Source organism: Parambassis ranga, chromosome 9 (genome assembly GCF_900634625.1).
Source record: "Parambassis ranga chromosome 9, fParRan2.1, whole genome shotgun sequence".
NCBI classification, from domain to species: Eukaryota; Metazoa; Chordata; class Actinopteri; family Ambassidae; genus Parambassis; species Parambassis ranga.
The window spans coordinates 14,687,018-14,705,248 of record NC_041030.1 but is presented as its reverse complement, the minus strand read 5'-3'; the positions used below and the strand labels follow the sequence as shown (position 1 = coordinate 14,705,248).

The window sequence follows — 18,231 nt, the reverse complement described above, 5'->3', positions numbered from 1 at the left end:
TAATTTTGCATTGAAAACAAAAATGTTCTATAATTGTAGCACAGGGGGACACAGCAGGGAACCAGCAGCAGATGCTGTTCAAATTAAAAAGTTTTCATAAGAAAGGAAAGTTTGTCTCTATCTAAGCAGATATAACTGACTACAGTCACGGCCTGTGGTCTCACTCGGACCGTGTGCACGGCACGGACACAGGCAGTGTCTAGTTGCAGGCCGGTCCCGACACAATTCCCCCTCTGCCATCAGTCAGATGTCTATTTTTGGCCGGAGGCTCAGCTGATTGTGGGCCTTGAACGATTCCGTCCCTCCCTGATTTTTTTTTTTGCAGTCAGTTGTTCAGGCTTATTAGGAAAAGAGGGAGTTGTCTCACAGCAGAAGAGAGATTTGGTGACTGCTCAGCTCTGAGGGATGCAGCTCTCTCCTGGCTTTAGCAGGACTCTCTGGGCTGAAAACATTTTGGATTAGGTGTTTCATTTCTTCCCTGCGTGGGACCCTTCTCATCAGCTGAGACGAGCAACTTTGCCTTCACCTCACAGGGTGATAGGTGGGCAGCAAGTCCTCCTCATCACCAAGGCTTTTACTCCAGGTCTAACCTCACCGTTGTTCCCCCTGTTGGGTCCCTACAACTAGGAGGAGGAGGAGGATGGAGACGAGCCCCATCCCGGTGGTGACGGTCCAAACCGCTCCGTTTGAAGACCAGAGGCCCGGTACCAATGGGCTACGGAGGAAGACTGCTGTTTTCGAGGGGAGGAAGAACTACTTGCAGAACTACATCCAGAGCCTGTTGTCCTCCATAGACCTGCGGGACCGACAGGGGTGCACCATGGTGGTGGGCAGCGACGGCCGCTACTTCAGCCGAGCTGCCACAGAGGTGATCGTGCAGATGGCAGCTGCCAACGGGGTAAGAGAGGGGGGGAGGAGGGTTAACACCGGACTGTAATCCACGTGTTCCCCTCCATCAACACTCTGGAGTCCTGTAATAACACAAAGGAGCCACAAATAGAAAACAACTGCAAAACTAGTTTTAGTTTAAAAACAAGAAGTTTATGTAAACGCATCCAAACAATAAGTGAGTGCAATAAGTGAGCTCAGTGATTCCCAACCTGTGGGTGGAGACCCCCACAAGGGGTCACTGAATGAATTTTAAAATAAGAATATTCTGATAGTATTGAAATTTTATTATTGTATCCCTTAGGGTGACATAACTGTGCAGCAAGAATTTATGTAAAATTATAATCTGTGGTATTAACACTTGCCATCCATCCAAAAGAAGTGTCTAAACTTCCCTGTTAGTCTAAAATGCTTACTGTGAGATCTTGGTGATTGGTTTGGATCGTCTCCAAAGGAAAATCTGAAGGGAATATAATTTGTTTTTGAGACTGGTTTGCTTTTTTTTTCTTTCTTTCTGCTGGCCCAGCCAAATGTCTCTGGATGTCAGCCTTATCAGCACTTCCATCCATCCTGCTCTATTTTCCTGCCTACGTTTGCCCCCACACCACCGTCTCCACTCCCTCCCCACCTCACCTCATTGCTCCCTCTGTGTATAGGGCCAAACTGTAGCTACAACCGAGGGGATCCCCTGTCATACTGTATGGCAAAGAACCAAAAGGAGAGCAGCAACTCTTGTAGACAAATACTTGTCTCACTCTTTTTTAGCGTGTGTGTCCACATGTGTGCACATCCTGGATGTTAGGAGTGTCAAGAGACTAAAATTCCTCTGCAGTGAGGACACTTTTTTTATTTAGAGTAGCTGATATGCAGGGGAATTATGGGATGCTGGCGGTGTTACCACTTTAAAAGTAGCATCCAAAGTATAAATATGGAGCACAGCTCTGTTATTTCGGCTCCCTCGTGGGGAAGATCACTTACTTTTTAAAGCAGAGGTCCAATTAGACCCCTGTAGACTGACAAGATGTGTTGGGCCAGGGTCACTCTCAGTCAAGTGGGACTTTTTCAGAAAGAGGAAAAAAAAGGTGTTGTTATTTCATGTTAGAGGATGCTAAATAACATTGTGAAATAATGGGTGACTCCTGCTGCTGTGCAGATTGGTCGTCTTGTTATCGGCCACAATGGCCTCCTGTCCACCCCTGCCGTTTCCTGCATCATCAGAAAGATCAAGGCCATTGGCGGCATTATCCTCACTGCCAGTCACAACCCCGGAGGCCCCGGTGGAGACTTTGGAATCAAGTTTAACGTGGCAAATGGAGGTGAGGGGTTGATTTTCTTAACTAAATTGTTTTTAAAGTACAACATGAACACTAACATGGACTTTTTTCTTTCTTTGTCTGGCAGGCCCATCTCCAGACACTGTGATGGAAAGGATCTACCAGGTGAGCCGGACACTCGAAGAGTACGCCATCTGTCCTGATCTCCGCATTGACCTCTCCAGGCTGGGAAGACAAGAGTTTGATCTTGAGAACAAGTTCAAGCCTTTCAGAGGTACAGTTCTCATGCATACATGGTCAGAATATGTGCAAAAACATTGATTCATGTTTCTCATGTGTTTCCAGTGGAGATTGTAGACTCAGTCGAAGTGTATCTGCAGCTGCTGCGAAACATCTTTGACTTCACTGCTATTAAAAGTCTTCTCACGGGACCAGATCAGCTGAAGATACACATAGATGCCATGAATGGAGGTGAGTTAATATGCTCGAGCTGTCATTAATTCTAATCATAATATATATCATGAATGCTCCTCCTCTCTCTCTTGTTACAGTGATGGGCCCCTATGTACGTAGGATCCTTTGTGATGAGTTGGGTGCTCCTGCTAACTCTGCTGTCAGCTGTGTCCCAATGGAGGACTTTGGTGGTCGACCTCCTGAGCCCAACCTGACCTACGCCACCTCTGTGGTGGATGCTATGAAAGGAGGCGACTTTGGATTTGGAGCTGCGTTTGATGCAGATGGGGTACGTATCTTGTTTATCATAAAGGAAGTCAGGCGTAATATGTATATATATTACTGAGGTCACTTTGCAATGCATTCATGAATTCCTTCAAAAAAGTGTCTGATTTACAGATGGCACCCATAGATACAAGAAAGAGCCTCATTTAGGTTTTATTTCTTTGCGTGCTGAGAACAGGAAGAAAGGCAATGGTGGCCAAATAATAGTGTGTCCACCATGATCCAACAAGTAGCTCACTTTTTCCACAGTGTCATCCAATAGACATTTCTACTGTACACACACACACACACACCCTTTGCTAAGTAAATTAGCTTAGCATCAGGAGAATTACATCATATCTGCTCTGCTTCTCCCACAAGGATCGGTATCTTCACAGTGATTACCACCAATGGTTGTAATCTGACCGGGTGAATGTTTCCGTCCTGGCCTCTCTGTTACATCCTGTAGTATTGTAAATGATATCTTAAAACTGTGAAAGGCGATTAGCTTATTGTTTGATTTCCATGTTGGGGTTATATTAAAAATATACATAGAAATTACACTTATTTACAACTCTGCTTGTATTGTTTAGCCACGCAAGGCTCACAGTGTGCTGTATAATGTGATTTTTATCAGGACCGCTACATGATCCTCGGACAAAATGGCTTCTTTGTGAACCCGTCAGACTCGGTGGCCATCATGGCTGCTAACCTCTCCACCATCCCCTACTTCAGACAGCATGGTGTCAGAGGCTTTGCAAGGAGTATGGCCACCAGCGCCGCCCTTGACAGGTACACCGCATGTCCAAACACCATAGATCTAAAGTGGGCTATCACACCACCCAATCTCTTTCCACAAACCCTTGCAGCAGCTTGATCTCTGGAGAGGGACGACACCCTCTATGAATAAGACTTTGAGATCACATACACACCCGCCTCACACACACACACACACACACACACACATATATATTTACTCACTGCCTATAAATATTGTCTGTTACATAAGACTAGGGCTGAGCAGAGGCTGCTGAGTGAGAAGATGTGATCACAGTTAAAGTCATTCCCATTAATATTGTTCCAGGAGGAGAGATCCCAGGACAGTAACTCACTGAGGCGTCAACAGAAAGCTGCTCACCAAAAGCAGGTCAAAAGAAAAAGAAAGGATCTGCTATATTTAGCTCAGTATGTATGTACAGTGAAGTGAAAAGGTTTCACTTGGCTTCAGATAAATTCGATCATTTCTGAACTAACACTCTGTGACTTGAACGATAACCCGACCCTGACAACTTTTGTAGTATCTCACGAACAATAGAAGCAAGTAGATATTGTGTTATTTGCATCGATGGGTGATGATGAGTAAACTGAGTGGATAAGGTTAGACAACCAAGACAGCTTGGTGAAGTATCTGTTAGGGATTTTCTTGTGGAGAAAAAAAAATGACACAGGAATAATTGCCTAGGTTTGTCTCTGTGTGCGTGATTGTGTGTGTGATAGAGAGAGGATGCGTGAGTGTGTGTGTGTAGCTGTGTGTTAGTACTGGCAGACATAGAGAAGTGACCTCACTGCCAGTCTAGATCTCTGTGGGCTTTACAGTTACAAGTGATTCCTAGATATGTGGAGTGTGATCTTACATCACAGAATTATTGGTTTTCTCTATCTGTGTAGTGACTCATACACAGTTAGATGTACACACACACACACAGACACACACTCTGTATCACTGTTTCTCTGCTCCTTGCCTCGGGCTGCGTCTTATGATGTTGAACCATAATGATCACACTGAAAGAGCCGCTTAAAAGGTATGCCTTCCATGACAGTCTCATCACACACACACACACACACACAGTCGCAGAGACTTGAGACAAAAATGTCACATGTCCCTCTGTGACCATGAGTCACAGACCTTTAATTTTGCACACACACACACACACACACACACACACACACACACACTACAGATAAAACAAACTTTTCATTAGTTAGGAAAAATATCTCCTTCATCTCTCTTTGTCTATTCTCTCAGCCTTTGCCTCTTTTGTATTGCTGATAGCATAAATTTAATTTCCTGGAAACTGTAACTCAGTTGTGCAATCTGCTGAGAAGTAGAATTACCTTACAGAACGATGTTGCTTGCAGATAATGCTTAAACCTCAGATAATATTACGCTATGGGCTGTTCAAACAACTTTGTTAGAAATAATTTGCATTATATAACAGCACCATTTTGTCCGTGTGGAATGAAGTTTCTCTGGGAAACTCCAGAGACTTGTGCAAAGTCCTCTCACTGACTTTGTTGCAGGACACAGTGGACACTTTGTTCAGCTCTTCTGCAGCTCTGCAGCTCCTAACATAACCCTAATGCACATAGCTGCATGTCTTTGCCGGTCTCCAGGAAGTGTTGAAGTACTAAGTAGAGTGATGTTTGACCCTGGACACTGCCCAGGCATAGGCCTTTTTAGGAGGAGTATGTATCCTGCGTGTGTGTCTAAATGTGTTTAGACTGAGCAACCCTCCCTGCTGTGTGTTTATGCACAGTGAGGCAAACTGTATTATAAAAGCCTTGATAAATGTGGTGGCGTATATACACTGCAGTCAGAGGGACCATGGGGAAGCGACAGCATGTGTTTCAGAGTGAGAATCTGATTGGTTTCAGATGCACAGGAGGCTGGTGATACAGGTGTGAAATCTATCATTCTTGGGTGTTGGTGCTTGTGTCTTTCTGTGCACGTACTAAGCGAGGGCTGATGCCGTGGAGGGAGGAAGGGAAAGTGGGAGGGAAATTTTGAAAAAGGAAACATCTGCCTCTCCTTTAACAGTTCCAGCGATGGGAGGATATGGGGAGAAAAGAGAGCTTAAGCCTTTGGTGTGCCCGTAACCAGGATGAAGTTTGAGTTATTGTACTAAAAACACCGATGTTTTCATGATGTGCACACTCTCACTATAGACTGTGGGCGAAATTAAAAATACTGCTGTGATTTTAGAAGAGGATTACGTGCACAGCAACAGAGAGAAAACACAATGATATGTTGAACTGTTAACTAGACTGCTTTCATTTTGTCTTTTAAGTTTTTATTATGAGTTGCTGGGTTCATTCACACTATTGTGTGAATGACAACATTTATTCACAAAGCTAAAACATACCATTTATCCTGCCAACATTGGTGGTGCATTAACTAAACTGCAGTGGCCATTGCTTGGCTGCAAAAAGAGTTTGGGTCTTATGGGACTCCTCTCTGGTCCTGAGGGCTAATGATCAAAAATATCTAGCGTGACTAAAACCTTAACACAGTACTGTACATGTTCACTGTGAATACACTTGGATTGATTTTAGACTTTCATGAACTCAACACCCAGATTTCTCTGTGTGGCTTCCAGGGTTTAGCTTATAGTGCTGAAGGACAGATATAATAAGACAAACTGGGAAATAAAGGCTTGCATGCTGTTATACAATAATATTTAGATAAGACATGAGATGCTGAAGGTAGCCAAGTTAAACACTGACCCCAACAAGCACACTTTTCTCCCTGATATACTATTATTAGATGGTAAAAATATTTTTTTGACACAGCTTTGGACAGTCACAGGAAAGTGTTTTGAGCTCATGTCAGAAAGGTATTTTGATATTGGCCAAAACATCTTTAATTGAAGTCCTTTGTTGTAAGTGTTTGATTTCGACAGCAACGTCTTTGATTATTAGGATGAAGTTTCTGCTCATGAAGAGTTTCAGGTCAAAAAGCTCCTGCTTGCTGCACTTTTTTATGTCAGCATGCATGTCTTAGCCTCGTCAGAGGGAAGGGCGAGCAGGGAGGGCACTGGTTATGCTGTGTTTGATTAGATATCAAGCCGAGGCCAAAAGCTGGCAGTGGTGCAGGGATGCATACAAAAGGAGAGATGCTGGCTTTTTGGGTGTGCCCACACATCAGGCTGTCATGTCTGCCACAAATTCCATCTCTTTCTGATCAGTGCTCTAAAGAGCTGTGAAAATGTGGACTTCTTTTATTATCCACCATTTACTGCATTTCTGAGATCAAACATGAGAAAGCAGGAAAAACACACACAGAGGCTGCTTCTGGCATGTCTTCACACTTCCTTGGTTACATACTCACTCAGTCCTTATCATGTCTTATTCTTTTGTCATAAGAAAAAAAATGGCATTAATTGACTATAGCCTGTATAGGCCACACATATACGGTACATGAGGAGATTACATCCTAAGTTCATTCCTTGTGTCTTCTGCTCTGCCAACATTTGTCTTGGCAAATCATTCACAGAGTTCCACGAGGAGCTTTATACAGTACATGAACTCATTCAGTAAGTGTTTAAATATACTGATAATTGCATATATTTACTTAGAAATTTGTTCTCAGAACCTCTAAATGCTTATGTCTGACTGTGATTTTGTTCATGGTAAGTTTTTTCTTTTTTTGTTGTTGCCCTTGTTTTTGTTGAGACTCTGTGTAGTGCATAAAGTCTACAGATGTCTGTTATTAAGTTAAAAATCAGAAAACATGATTCTCACACTGTTTTGTTCCTGCTTGTATTTTTTTTTCCTTGAGTGGTGTTAGGGCCAGTTTCAGTGCTTTTTTTGGCCAAAGACGTGCTGTTTCAAACGTCAAAAGCCCATCAGAAGGCCAGAGTTTCTGTTTTCTTTTAGGAATGCCAGGCTTTCCGTTCCAGCACTTGCTTCCCCCCAGAGGGGAATAAAAGCTGGTTTACTCATATTTGGTAATTCATCCCATCCTCATGTAAACAGCTGTGTAGGGCACTGAGGGGTTTATTTATGTGTATGGTGATTATGTGGATGTGTGTACCACCACGTAAACAAAACACACACTCACTGTATGTTGCACTGTGGATTCCCACGGAACAAGCTTTTTTTTTTTTTTAGATTGTCTACGTGTTTGTGTCTTTGTTGCTGGTTTGAATATTTATGTGGAACAATTCTTAGCTGGGTTCTGGGGATTGTGTTTACATTCTGCGGCGATCACTGAGGAGGTGTGGATGATGGTGCGATCTGTGGGCACAGATTTTTTTTTATAAACTGTTCCACAAACTTTTCACACAGAGGAATTGTTCTGTTATTTAAAACATGTTGCTGTGTCTATTTTTTTTCTTTTTGTTCATAGCCCAAAAAGAAAAAAAATCCCAATTAATTACACTGGCAGTTATTTCCTGTTCTTTGCTCTTTTCCCTTCTAGAATGTGTCTTTGCAACTCATCTCCTCCTACATATTGCACTGTCTCTACCTTTATCTATCACCATGACCCCAACTTACACGTGTGTTCACACACACACACACACACAAAAACACAGACACACACACTCTTTCTCTCCCTCTCTCTCTCTCTCTCTCTCTCTCTCTCTCTCTCTTTCTCTCTCTCTCTCTCTGCTCCTCTCACTGTGGCTCAGGTTCAAAGCAAACATCAACTAAAAAGGTTAACTCACTTTGTTCCTGCAGGCTTTGCCTTATTAAGTTATTGGAAGAGCTGCTGGCAGATTACACTTGTCATACAGCATTTGGTTTGCTTTATTCCAAAGGTCAGAATATTTCTGCATAAACCTATCTACATCAAAGGCTGATAAATATACTGTGTTTTTGTAAGCAAATACTAGATTTGTTTTTGTTTCTCTCCTTTTTTTTACTGTATGTTTGTAGGGTTGCCAAAGCCATGAAACTGGCACTATATGAGACTCCCACAGGCTGGAGATACTTTGGGAACCTGATGGATTCTGGGCGTTGTTCCCTCTGCGGGGAGGAGAGCTTTGGGACAGGTATGATCGAGCGCACTAACTCACAATCCAAACAACAGAAACACTCCCGCTCATAAAAAAGAGATTTGTGATTGCTAATGAATATAAATGCAAAGCGAGAGCAGACTGTTAGATTGTGAAGAGAAAGGTCAGTGATGCAAATCCCTGGACTGGGCTTGGAAAATGTGAGTGGGTGTGTGAGTGAGAATTCCCCTCCCCTCAGCAGCAACTGTTGGTGAGGTGTCTGCAAACAAGGCCATCGCTAGAGAACTGCATCAGCCAGCTGCTACAAGGACCTGATGAACACACTATCTGTGTTCAGTCAACTTAAAACACAAACTCTCAATGGATGGAAAACTGCAGCCATGTCAAGTCCTTTTTATTCTTATTTATGAGCCAAAAATCACAGATTTCCTTCAAAGGCTCTACACTCTGAAAATTCAATCCTCACATTTTCTCCATTACCTTCACCTCCACCATATTCCAGGTCTAGAGCTGTAAGCATCCTGACTGCCTGTAGCTCCAGTCAGAGTCGTCTAATAGATGAATGTGCTATGACCCTGAATGCATGTGTAAATAATCCCCATTCTTCTGCTATAAAAGGACACAGGGGCTCCCTGAATCACTGCAACATGCCAACAGGCCTCCAGTGACAATGTTTTCTACGAATGCAAACACAGACACGCACATACATGGTCAGAAAATATAATCAATGCTCAAATGAAGCACACACATATATATATATATGTCATCTTCCCGTCTTTTTATTCTGAGCCTGTCATCAAAGTTTTGTGTCTGTTTTTACACCAGGTTTATACTGAGATTTTGTTTTTGTAACTTTTAAGGACAAATAGCACCACCTCTTCACAAGTGAGAGTGGGAGTAAACAGGACAGAAAAGAACCTTGTAGGAAGTAGAGGAGGAGAGGGGTGGTGAGTCCGAACAGGAGGAGTATTGACGAGGACAAGAGAAAGTGAAGGAGCCGAGATTCAGGGAGCACAGAGCATTACCGGAGCTTACCCGTTGTCTATCCATGTAAGGCAAAAAGCTCAGAGGGAGCCCTGCATAGTAAATCATCCGAGCTTTACACCCCTCTCGAAGCTCTTTACCGGCTCTCAAAGACGCACGCAGCATGAGGAGTGTTAAATTAGCAAGTTAGGTCAAACCTTTCTTGCATGTCTGCTGTTAGTACTCTGTGGTTAGCAACATGAAAACTTGTTGTTGTCACATTTTAATGACACCACAGTGTCGAGTCATTGGGGGTTATCATTGAGCTGAACAGAGACGCTGGTTGTAATGAGAGGTTATCTGATTGTGTCAGTTCTTAGATCTGTTTTATGAGGTGACTCCAGCCGCCTCCTTCCCTCCCTGGGTGAAAGACAAAGGGGAGACAGACAGTGACGCAGGGATTAGATAATGACAGCTGTCAGTTTCCTAACAGCTGTCAAAGTGTACTTCTTATTTTGAGTGTTGAATGTTAAAAAACAGTAGTATGGAATCATTTTTACTTTAGACTCAATAATACCTTCAGGGGTTTCTTCCTTTTTTTTATATAAAAATAAATAATATGTCTTTTTTAAACGACACCTATCAGCGCAGTCCATTTTCCACTTCAAGCTCCTGCTCGGAAACATTACTAACACATTCTTAACCTTAACTGACACCTTTACTGTGCAGCTGTCTTTGTGAACAGACTGATAGCTCCCCAATGAAGGAGACTGCAGGGTGTGATCTGCTCCTTTGCTTGTGTGTGTGTGTGTGTGTAGGCAGCCAAGAGGCGTTGTTTGTATGGGGATGTTTGGTACGTCTCCAACCCAGAGCACTCTTCCTGATCTTCTGTTACAGGCAGTACAGGGCTCAAGTGAACTGCTAGTTAATTCTCTATTAAATCAACACATCATTGGAGTCTTTACATAATTAGGCTTTTGAAAAAAGTGTATTCTTTGACACTTAAAGCAATAGTTTTGAGCTAGAGCTAGCTGAGCAAGATGAGCTTAGCATGAAGTCTGAACAACAGTGAAAAGGTTAGTGAAGCTCTGTCTACAGATAAAATGCTCCACCTCATCACTACCTCTACAGCACACTAGCTGTTTTGTTTGTTGTACAGCAAGTATAAACATGCTAATTTCAGGTGTAATTCCATTATTACTTACCTACAGGTTCAGACCATATTCGTGAGAAAGATGGATTGTGGTCGGTGTTAATGTGGCTGTCCATCATGGCAGCCAGGAAACAAAGTGTGGAGCAGATTGTCAGAGAGCACTGGGCCAGGTTTGGACGCAACTACTTCTGCAGGTAACCATGCTAAGCTCCATAGCACAATATATACAATATAATACATCATACTCACTAAGCTCTACTTAGCTGGTCGTCCTGCCCTGATCTCTACCAAATCCAAATGCAGTATGTGCCCCAAGTCTTCACCTCCATCCATTTCTCCTCTAGTCCTTCTCACTGTTTGTCACTTGTTCTTATTTTAACCTCTCCCCTGTGAGAGGCAGAGATAGTTACTGCAGTCAATGTTCCCACTGATAGCTGCTGCAGCTTTTTATGTTCCCACAGAGAGCTTTTCTAAACTGATGCACATTTCCCACAACACAACACATTGGTGGAGAAGACATAGAGGACAGGCCAAGGACAAGATGCTGAAAAATGTCTGTAAAATGCAAACGTCTGTCATCATTATGAGAAAACACATCAGTCATCCTGATGAAGCTGCTTCCCCCTACAGTTTAGGACCCTTTAAAATACCATGCTAATACCATAAACGGTCTCTAGGGACTTATTGCGAAGACACATTTTTATAAAATTATACCACTTTGAAAGGTCTAAGAACGGTTGCAAGGCATCTGGACTAGAGTCTACTGCTGTCTAATTTCAGCCAAGATTTCATTGGGTGTGCTGTCTTTGTTGTGCTGTCTTTGCCAGGTTTGACTATGAAGGCCTGGACCCTCGTGCGGCCTTTTACCTAATGAAGGATCTGGAGGGAGTGATCACAGACAAAGCATTCACCAGCCAGAAGTTTGCCGTAGGGGACCACATGTACAGCGTGGAGAAGGCCGACAACTTCGAGTACATCGACCCTGTGGATGGAACAGTGGCTCGAAACCAGGTCAGTGTGAGAAGACGGCGCCATATGCAAGATGTTACATGACACATTTAGATCGACAGAAAGTGGTGCTTTCTTAACTGGGCTTCTGTAGAAGCTTCGGGGTCTATGGGAATATTTCCTACACTAATTGGAAAGAGCTGGTTCACATCAGGTCAGTCCTTGAACATGTCACACTCTCTCTCTCTCTTCCTGTTTTTCGTACACAAGTCAGACCACCCATTGAGCTTCAGCGTTGTCTCATCGGAGAGGTGCCATGTTTGGACATCGTAGTCTATCTTCTATTTCAAAGTATAAACATACACATACATACAGCACGTATGCCTGAACACATGGATAACCTGCTCAGTCCATAAAGCCTCTCTGACCCCCCTGCCTTTCCTCCATGCTGTCCTCTGTGAAGTTTACCCAGCTGACTCCTCTGTTCTGTCCACAAATGTGCGGAGACCCATTCCCTGGCGTCAACACTTCTTAGCATCTGCCCCACCTAATCCCCCCCGCATCCCCAACACACACACACTTTGTGTATTTTGTTGTGTACGTCCGTCCAGTTGTTGTCTATGTGCAGAAGTGTGAACTTATGCACACCCTTTCATGGCCGACCTGTGCTCACACCTGTTAGCTTATGACTTTGTCCACCAGTTTCACCATATGGAACAATGTTTCTTGCTGTGAATTCTTCACTGTGTTTCCACGGAAACAGCAGGTCTACAGCTACTTAATCAGTCACCCCAAAATACTGCCAAATCCTCAGCATCCCAGTCCCCCCCCCACTGAATGTTATTACAGCACACATTCCGCCCAGGACAGAATTATATCAGCTGTCGTCTCACTTGCGGTCTCTCTCTACTGCAAGTGTGTTTGAAAGAGGTGGGGAGGGTTGGGGTTGGGGGAGTTTAGCACATGCATGCACATACACACAAGACAAAGCTCGGAGTGGATTTACACAACAGTGGCATGGCAGCCTTTTGTAGTTGGCTACTGAATTCATTCCGCATTGAGCACACGTAAGATAGATGGTAGAGGCATGGATGGATTTATGCCGTAAATGTCAGCACTGGACTCTGTTTTGGGATAAATGTCAAAATAACATTACAAACAAATATGTATTTCACTTAAATTACTTAAATTTCACTTAAATCTGTTTAAAGGTCTGATTGAAAGGTTTGTTTGAGTAGCAATAGGGACAACTATGGTAGAGTTTAAAAAGTAAGTTCAAAAAATCAGAGCCACCAATGCAAACCTGTAAGTCAGCCTTTGCAGATATTGCTTTTTCAGTCGCTGAGTGCAGAGTCACACACTCTCAGGCACACACTTTTAATTTTTTTTTTTACCAAAAAAAAGGAAACTCTTTTATCAAGAAAAAGAAGTTATTTTCATTACCAATGTTGCTGCATAAATAGTTCCAGTGCACAAAGAGGCTTTTATTGATGGAGGTCCATGCCCACGTAGACCTCTCCAAAATCACTTAACACCTTTGGATAGATAGACAGACAGACATACAGATCATTTATAGCTGGTATGTGCTCCATTCAGGGCCTCTGAGCTCTGCAGCGGATGGCATTTTTAACAAGCATTAGTCAGCCCTCTGATAACTGCTTCTCTATTGTTAGAGATGAGCTTACACACTCGCAGATAGAAAGACAGACAGCCAGGCGGACGGACATCTCTCATTATCGCTGTCTCTCCTCACCCGGACTCTGACATGTTATCCTCCGTTGCCAGAGTCAGATTAGGAGAAAGACGAGTAGTCAGGAGCTTTGCCTTTAGTCCCGCAGCCTATAAACAATGAGCTTGAAGAGGTTAATGGCTGTATAATTGTCCTAAAAAACTAAAGCTGTTGTTTACTACACTACAAAGGTTTGAGGTGAGAATATTGCTGTTATATCAGCATAAGTCAAGGTAATCATAAAAGTATCTTGTGTTTTTTTGTGTGTTATTTTTCATAATTTTCCTCCCTTAAAAACATATTGCTGTTTTTCTCCTGGGCTTCTCTTTGTGTCGAATGGGTTAAGGAAAGAGACACTGAGGAATTTAGGACAGATAAGAGTCATCACACTTCCATTAGTCAAAGAGTCTTATCTTTTTCATGTCAGCCAGTAGAAGACATGCAACAATATCCTGTTTTTCACTGAAAATGCTAAGGTTAAGTTTAAGAAGTCAAGAGTAAAGGCTGGAAACGCCCTGTAAAGTGTGATTGTTTGTGTGCTGTCAGGGGTCTGTGGAAACTGTGGGATTACAGCAGCTGTGAGGTCAAAATGAGGGAGGAGTTCATAAAGCTCGGTAGTTATGACATGAAATTACTCTATAGTCAACATCATATGGATGTCGTATGCAGTGAAGGAATCCTTGTTTGAGCCCAGCCCAACAAAGCACACAATAATAGTGACATCTAGTGGATATTTACATCACTGCATATTAAAAATGCATTTGATTACAGGATATTTACACACAGGTCTGATTTATGTGGTCTGTAGTATGCATTAAAAAGAATTGTATTTCATTGACAGTAATAGACAAATAGGCTACATTAAAAAGAATTATTGTTATTGTTGTTGTTGTGAATTCTAGGGTTTGAGGATCGTCTTCAGTGATGCATCCCGCCTGGTGTTTCGGATGAGTGGGAGCGGTGGAGGGATGGGCGCCACCATCCGCATTTATGCAGAGAGCTTTGAGAGAGACCCAGAGAGACACAACAGAGAGACCCAGGTACAGAGAGAGTGTGCTGTGTTTGTGCTTACTGTGTGCTGCGGCGTGACACTGTATTCAGCCTGATTTCTATCACCATAAAAAGCTTTTATTTTCCTTCTGAAATGATGCTTTATGATGTGACTATTCAGTATAATGTTTGCATAAAAATCAGAATACTATCTGTTGAATGCTAGAAAACACTCAGACACAACCAAAACGCCTCTGAGCTACAGCTCAGCAGTCATAATTCTTGCTTAAAATTGGCTGTTTTTTTTCCTTCACATGTCCACTTCAAAAGAAAATTGTCCAGTATTTTGCACCATCCTGTGCACAGCACCTCAGAAGCAATCTTGTTCTGTTATGTTTTGATTTGTAGTTTGCATTACATTGAACAACAAGAATGTGGTGCAGCTGAAGGAGTCATTGTGGACTGTCATTTCATGATCTTTTCATACAGCTTGAAGTGATACTACTAAAGCTGATTGACCTGTAGATGTAGGAGTGGTTTGTGGATGTTAGGATAGGTAGTGTACTTTAAACATACCCGAGGGTTGTACAGCTGCAGTCAGTTTTCATCTGTTAATGAGTAATACATACCAGAACTGTTTTGGTTGTTTTATTCATGTTGTTAGTAGCACTGAGATATTATTATCCTCATTCCTTCTGTGTTTGTCCTACACTAAACCTTTGGTTCATCTAGCACAGGTTGATAAATTCAGCATCTAATCATTCTGCCCTTTAACCAACACGTACAAATGATCAGAAGGCACATACATGATTAGACATGATGCTTAGTCAGCAACATTAGCAGCACTCTATAGACTTTCATGTACACTGGTCAGAGTCAAGAGGAAGCACACTTAGCTGTGTGTGTGTGTATGTGTAACAGTACTGACAATTTACCATGTCACACACATAGACATGTTTAACATTATAGATAGGGTTATATAATGTGCATATTCTTCAGATTTTGTATATTTGAGTTTTAAAATGTTGGCTAATGACTTTTTTTTAGTAATTTACGGGTTTTTATATACCAAGAACTGGCAGACAAACTAGGGTAAAGCCTCTATAAAAATCTTATTGGCGGGCATGTTAAAGCCGTTTTTAAAGGAGGACATCTAGGTTATCAGCTGTGCTTTTGTGCGTTGTGTGGGTTTTTAGGACTCAAACTCACATAATCCAGACATCCTCCTCACCTGTTTTTTGAGTATTACATGACATCAGTGAAGAGATTTATTAATTGATTAATTAATGTTTCTGCAGGTGGTGCTGGGCCCTCTCATTGCCATCGCCCTGAAGATCTCCAACATTCACGAGAGGACAGGACGCCGTGGCCCTAATGTCATCACATGAGCAAAAACATATGAGGGAACACACATGCATATGCATCTGCCTGCTCACAAAGAGAAAAAATATCTTCAAAATAATCTCTAAAAATAAAATCTGATCTCGGTGTAGCTTCAGCCTCATTTTCCTGTAAATGGACTAAACAGAGGTGCTTGTCCAATCTTGTCCAAACCAGGCAGGCTATTTAATTATTGCTGTGTATAAATAGAGAATAGACATGTGATGTTATTATGAATGTGCAGACTGGTTGAATGATGAAACCTGAGCAACTTCTTTCTTTCTTTCTTTCTTTTTAATTCACCATTTTGATATAACAGTGCAGTGTTCACTTTTCATGTTGCTTGTCAATATAACAGTGAATTAAGGACTTTGAAATACAATATAATAGGATGTAGTAGTTATGCTTACCACAGAGGTATTAAAATAGAATAACTGTGCTGCCTTAAGAAGACAAGGGACAAGGAAGAGAATAATAGGAAATTATTTTGGGTTTATTTAGCTTTAATTTGTCAGTTGGGAATGCTGTATAATCTTTTTTTTTAAATCCAAATAAACATTTTTTTTTGTGTGTACTGTAGTGCTTGCCCTTTTTAATTGAATCGGACAGGTCTAATGGGAACAAATTTAAAAGAAAAACACACACACACTCACATCAGAGTGAGATATGTTGCCCTTAGGCACTTTTAGGATTTTAATTAAACAAATTCCTCATAATTAAGAGCACCATGTTGTGCTGATATCATATATCATGTGCTGATTGAACATCCTTGAGGAAAAGGAGGCTTTTGTGTGTTGTGCACCTGCTTTTCAGGGAGCATGAAACGTGATGAAGCTGTTGTGTTGCGATAAGAATTGAAGAGCGATGATCTTTATGCGGCCTGAATGAGACATAAGGAGCAGCAAGAACTCATAAATGTGCTGATTGCCATCATTATGAGTTGAGGATGTGCCAGTGGATATCCGCAAGGATGTGTTCACTCAGCCAGCCACACATTACCTGTCAGACACTACAGGTTATTGCCCCATCCAACTGTTTTATAATGTCAGGGGTTATTTCTGAGGTTGGATGAGGATCAGTGGCAGTTCATCACCTTTCTTGGTTTGACACTGTTTAGCTGTCATTGTGTCTAATAGGTGAGAGCATGATTAGATTAACACATTACGCTCATGTGTGCAGTTGGACTTGAACAGAATGGACAAGCTGCAAAGTTGCAGGTCTTGCTCCACCAGTAGTAGTTTTTATTGTGGTGACGTGTGCCATTAGATGTGCTTGAGAACTTCATCAGCACACCCCTGAATACACAGTATTGTCTTAACAGTCTGGACACCATTTGCTCAATCACAGACAATTTAGTGCTGAAACTAAACATTGTCCCTAATGTTGGCTGGCCCAATTTAACTTAATTAGCTCAGATGATAATACATTAATCTGCTGTTAGACTGCCAGATTTTGAAACTCTCTCTCTTTTTTTTAGTTTTAGCACAATTTTACACTTATTATATATATATATAAATAAATAATATATATATATATTATATATATATATATCTTTTATCTGATTTATTGCTTGAACCTAAATATTAATAAAAATAAAATCACAATACACAATATATTGTGATTTTATTTTTATTAATATTTAGGTATAATTACAATGTAAACTAACTATATATGTTAAAGAGATTACTTTTTGTAAGACTTTATTAATTGCTTATAATTTACAACGCATCACTAATCTCCCATCAACCTCTAGTGAAGGATGAAGTCTGTCTACACCGCGAAGCTTCTGGAAAGCCAAGGATAATGTAGGATTTATAGAAGAAGCAGTTGCTGGACAGGAAAAAATCTCGTCTTCCAGTGTGAAAAGTCAAACTAAAGTAAGTTTAACTTTCGTCTAACTTGATAGTCAAGTTACTGACTTATTATGCTAAACTGTTAGTTGACGGTAGATTAGCTTGTTAGCATAGTAGCTAGTCCGCTACGCAGTTTTAGCTAACAAGGATATGAAGGAGGATATGTACCAAATTAAAGGACCAGTTCATTTTAGGAAGTAAAGATGCCATTTGATCTCATAGATACCATGTTATTACCACAAGAAGAGACATGGGATGTGAGAATATAGATGGAGCTCATTTGGATAGACATGCCAGAAACTAGCTTAGTAACATGAAATAAAACATTTATTCAATCAAATACATTTAAATAAAGATGCACATTTAGTTGTCACATAAAAAAGTGGCTTTTACTCAAATCTTGCTCTTCATGCTGTGGTTGATGTTCCAGAAGAACCCAATGAACATAGCCAGGAATCCGAAGACAATCATGATCTGGACAAGAATAATCCTCCAAGTGGACTCACACATGTCTGCAGGAACATCAGGTAGGCCCCATAGCACGTCAGTACAAATCCCACAACAGGCAGCACCATACAAGCGCTTGCTCGAATGTTTT

General features: G+C 41.6%; 1 protein-coding gene across 2 annotated transcripts; it reads left to right on the top strand.

The window, feature by feature from the left end:
* Positions 1 to 319: 319 nt before the first annotated feature.
* pgm5 (phosphoglucomutase 5) lies at positions 320 to 16,354 on the top strand. Of its 2 annotated transcripts, XM_028413757.1 has the most exons (12): positions 320 to 541; positions 628 to 898; positions 2,042 to 2,204; positions 2,290 to 2,436; positions 2,508 to 2,633; positions 2,714 to 2,904; positions 3,517 to 3,671; positions 8,538 to 8,653; positions 10,792 to 10,927; positions 11,561 to 11,744; positions 14,313 to 14,450; positions 15,699 to 16,354. In XM_028413757.1, the coding sequence occupies exons 2-12, from the start codon at positions 641 to 643 to the stop codon at positions 15,786 to 15,788; spliced, it is 1,704 nt and encodes a 567-aa protein (XP_028269558.1). In that variant the 5' UTR covers positions 320 to 541; positions 628 to 640; the 3' UTR covers positions 15,789 to 16,354. The 2 variants fall into 2 exon arrangements, with proteins under 2 accessions (XP_028269558.1, XP_028269557.1); XM_028413756.1 differs by having other exon boundaries at positions 320 to 898.
* The last annotated feature ends 1,877 nt before the right edge of the window (positions 16,355 to 18,231 follow it).